The 1862-nt window shown below is 49.5% G+C and overlaps 1 protein-coding gene across 1 annotated transcript; it reads right to left on the reverse strand.

Moving 5' to 3' along the window:
- Positions 1 to 387: 387 nt before the first annotated feature.
- LOC123634262 (olfactory receptor 2A12-like) lies at positions 388 to 1372 on the reverse strand. Its single transcript, XM_045545684.1, has one exon. The coding sequence runs from the start codon at positions 1370 to 1372 to the stop codon at positions 425 to 427; it is 948 nt and encodes a 315-aa protein (XP_045401640.1). The 3' UTR covers positions 388 to 424.
- Positions 1373 to 1862: the final 490 nt, after the last annotated feature.

Below are 1862 nucleotides of genomic sequence, written 5' to 3' on the forward strand. Positions count from 1 at the left end.
GACCATGTAGCTTGCTTTGGCCAACACGATGTGAGCAAAGAGATGTGTGTCACCTCTGAGAAGCTATTAGGAGTCATCTTGTGTTTTAGCCATGGGTTATTTCTTCTGTCATAAGAACGGCATGTTCCAGGTAAGGACTCCCCCTTCAGGGTGTTGCTGAGACTGCACAAGGCTACACCAGCCTACAACTAACAGGGAACATGAGCAATAAATGAACCTTTGCTGTTATGAGTTACTGATATTATAGACTTGTCACTGTACCACAAGGTAGCAAATTGATCAAGACAGCCATGTTGGTTTCATATACATTTGAGTCACCAACGAAGTACTACCTTGGTCCAAATGAACAATGTAGGCTGCATACAGATGCTGTCCCCTTCCTCAACATTGGACACTGTACCCCAGGCCTCGCCTGGCTCCAAGTTCACCGGGCCACCCTACCATGAACCATCACCTTGAGAAATGCCTCCTTAATGTCCTTGTTCCTCAGACTGTAGACCACAGGGTTGAGCAGGGCAGTGAAGACATTGTAAAACAGTGAGATCAGCTTGTCTCGCTCAGGGGAATAGCTGGAGCTCGGCCTCATGTAGATGTAAATGGCCGGACCATAGAAGAATGTGACCACGGTCAGGTGGGAGGCACAGGTGGAGAAAGCCTTGCAGCGGCCCCGAATGGAATTCATCTTGAGGATGGCCAGGGCAATATGAACATAGGAGGCCAGAATGACACACAGTGGGGTGACAATCAAAAAGACACTGATGACCAGGTCCACAGTCTCAATCAGGTGGGTGTCCATGCAAGCCAAGCTCCATAACGAGGGGCTTTCACAGAAGTAGTGGTTGACCACGTTTGGCCCACAATACGGCAGCCTCATAGTGAGGAAGGTATGGATCAGAGAGAAGAAGAAACCACAGGCCAATGTCCCAGCTGCCAGCCATGTGCACAGGCTCCAGCTGAGGATCACAGTATAATGCAGTGGGTGGCAAACGGCCACATATCGGTCATAAGCCATGACTACAAAGAATGTGCACTCGGTCAGGCCCAGGGCACTAAACACGTACATCTGCAGCCAGCAGCCAGCAAAGGTGATGGTCTGAGAGTGAGTGAGAAGGTGTACCAGCATCTGGGGCACGGTGGTGGTGACGTAGGCCATGTCGATCAGGGACAGAATACCCAGGAAGAAGTACATGGGGGTGTGGAGATGTATGTCCAGATGGATCAAGATGACAATGAGCCCATTTCCCAGGACTGAGCTCAGGTAGAGGAGAAGAAAGGCAATGAAGAGGGTCCTGTTGGTCGTGGGGTCCTTGGAGAAGCCAAGCAGTATAAATTCAGAAACCCAGGTTTGGTTCTGCCCTGGAAGCATCCGCATGGTGGGGTCTGCAGGAAAATCACACTTGAGTAAAGCTCATCTAAAGTGTAGTAGCCCGGCAAGAATGCCAGCTGTGCAAGCAGACGGGCTAGGATTTTCATTGTGGCCTTATTACTCATTTGCTGTCTTATCTTAAACAAGTTACTTGACCTCACTCATCATCAGTCTTCTCATCTGTAAAATGTGGATAATAATACTCACCTCTTGGGATCCTTATGAGGAGCAGAAGCAATGTATGTGATGCATCTGATGCCTCAAAAACCAGTCCAGGACACATAAAATGCTCGTGTGCAATCTCCCACTCTCACTCCCCACCCCTCGGTAGAAAACTGTTCGCTCGCATGTCTAGCAACAATGGATTCAACCACATGAGCCCCAGCCCCCAAACCTCTTAGAGATGGAGTTTCCTCCCCCTTAGAAAACATTTGTCTGGATGTGCTACGTGCCTCTCCTCACACCCTGGAAACATTGCTGCTTTGCCAGCCGGTGC

Source organism: Lemur catta, chromosome 3 (genome assembly GCF_020740605.2).
Source record: "Lemur catta isolate mLemCat1 chromosome 3, mLemCat1.pri, whole genome shotgun sequence".
In the NCBI taxonomy this organism is placed as follows: Eukaryota; Metazoa; Chordata; class Mammalia; order Primates; family Lemuridae; genus Lemur; species Lemur catta.

What these genes read in the sequence shown, in the direction of transcription:
- LOC123634262 (XM_045545684.1), bottom strand. Translation starts at nt 1,372, where the DNA reads ATGCGGATGCTTCCAGGGCAGAACCAAACCTGGGTTTCTGAATTTATA.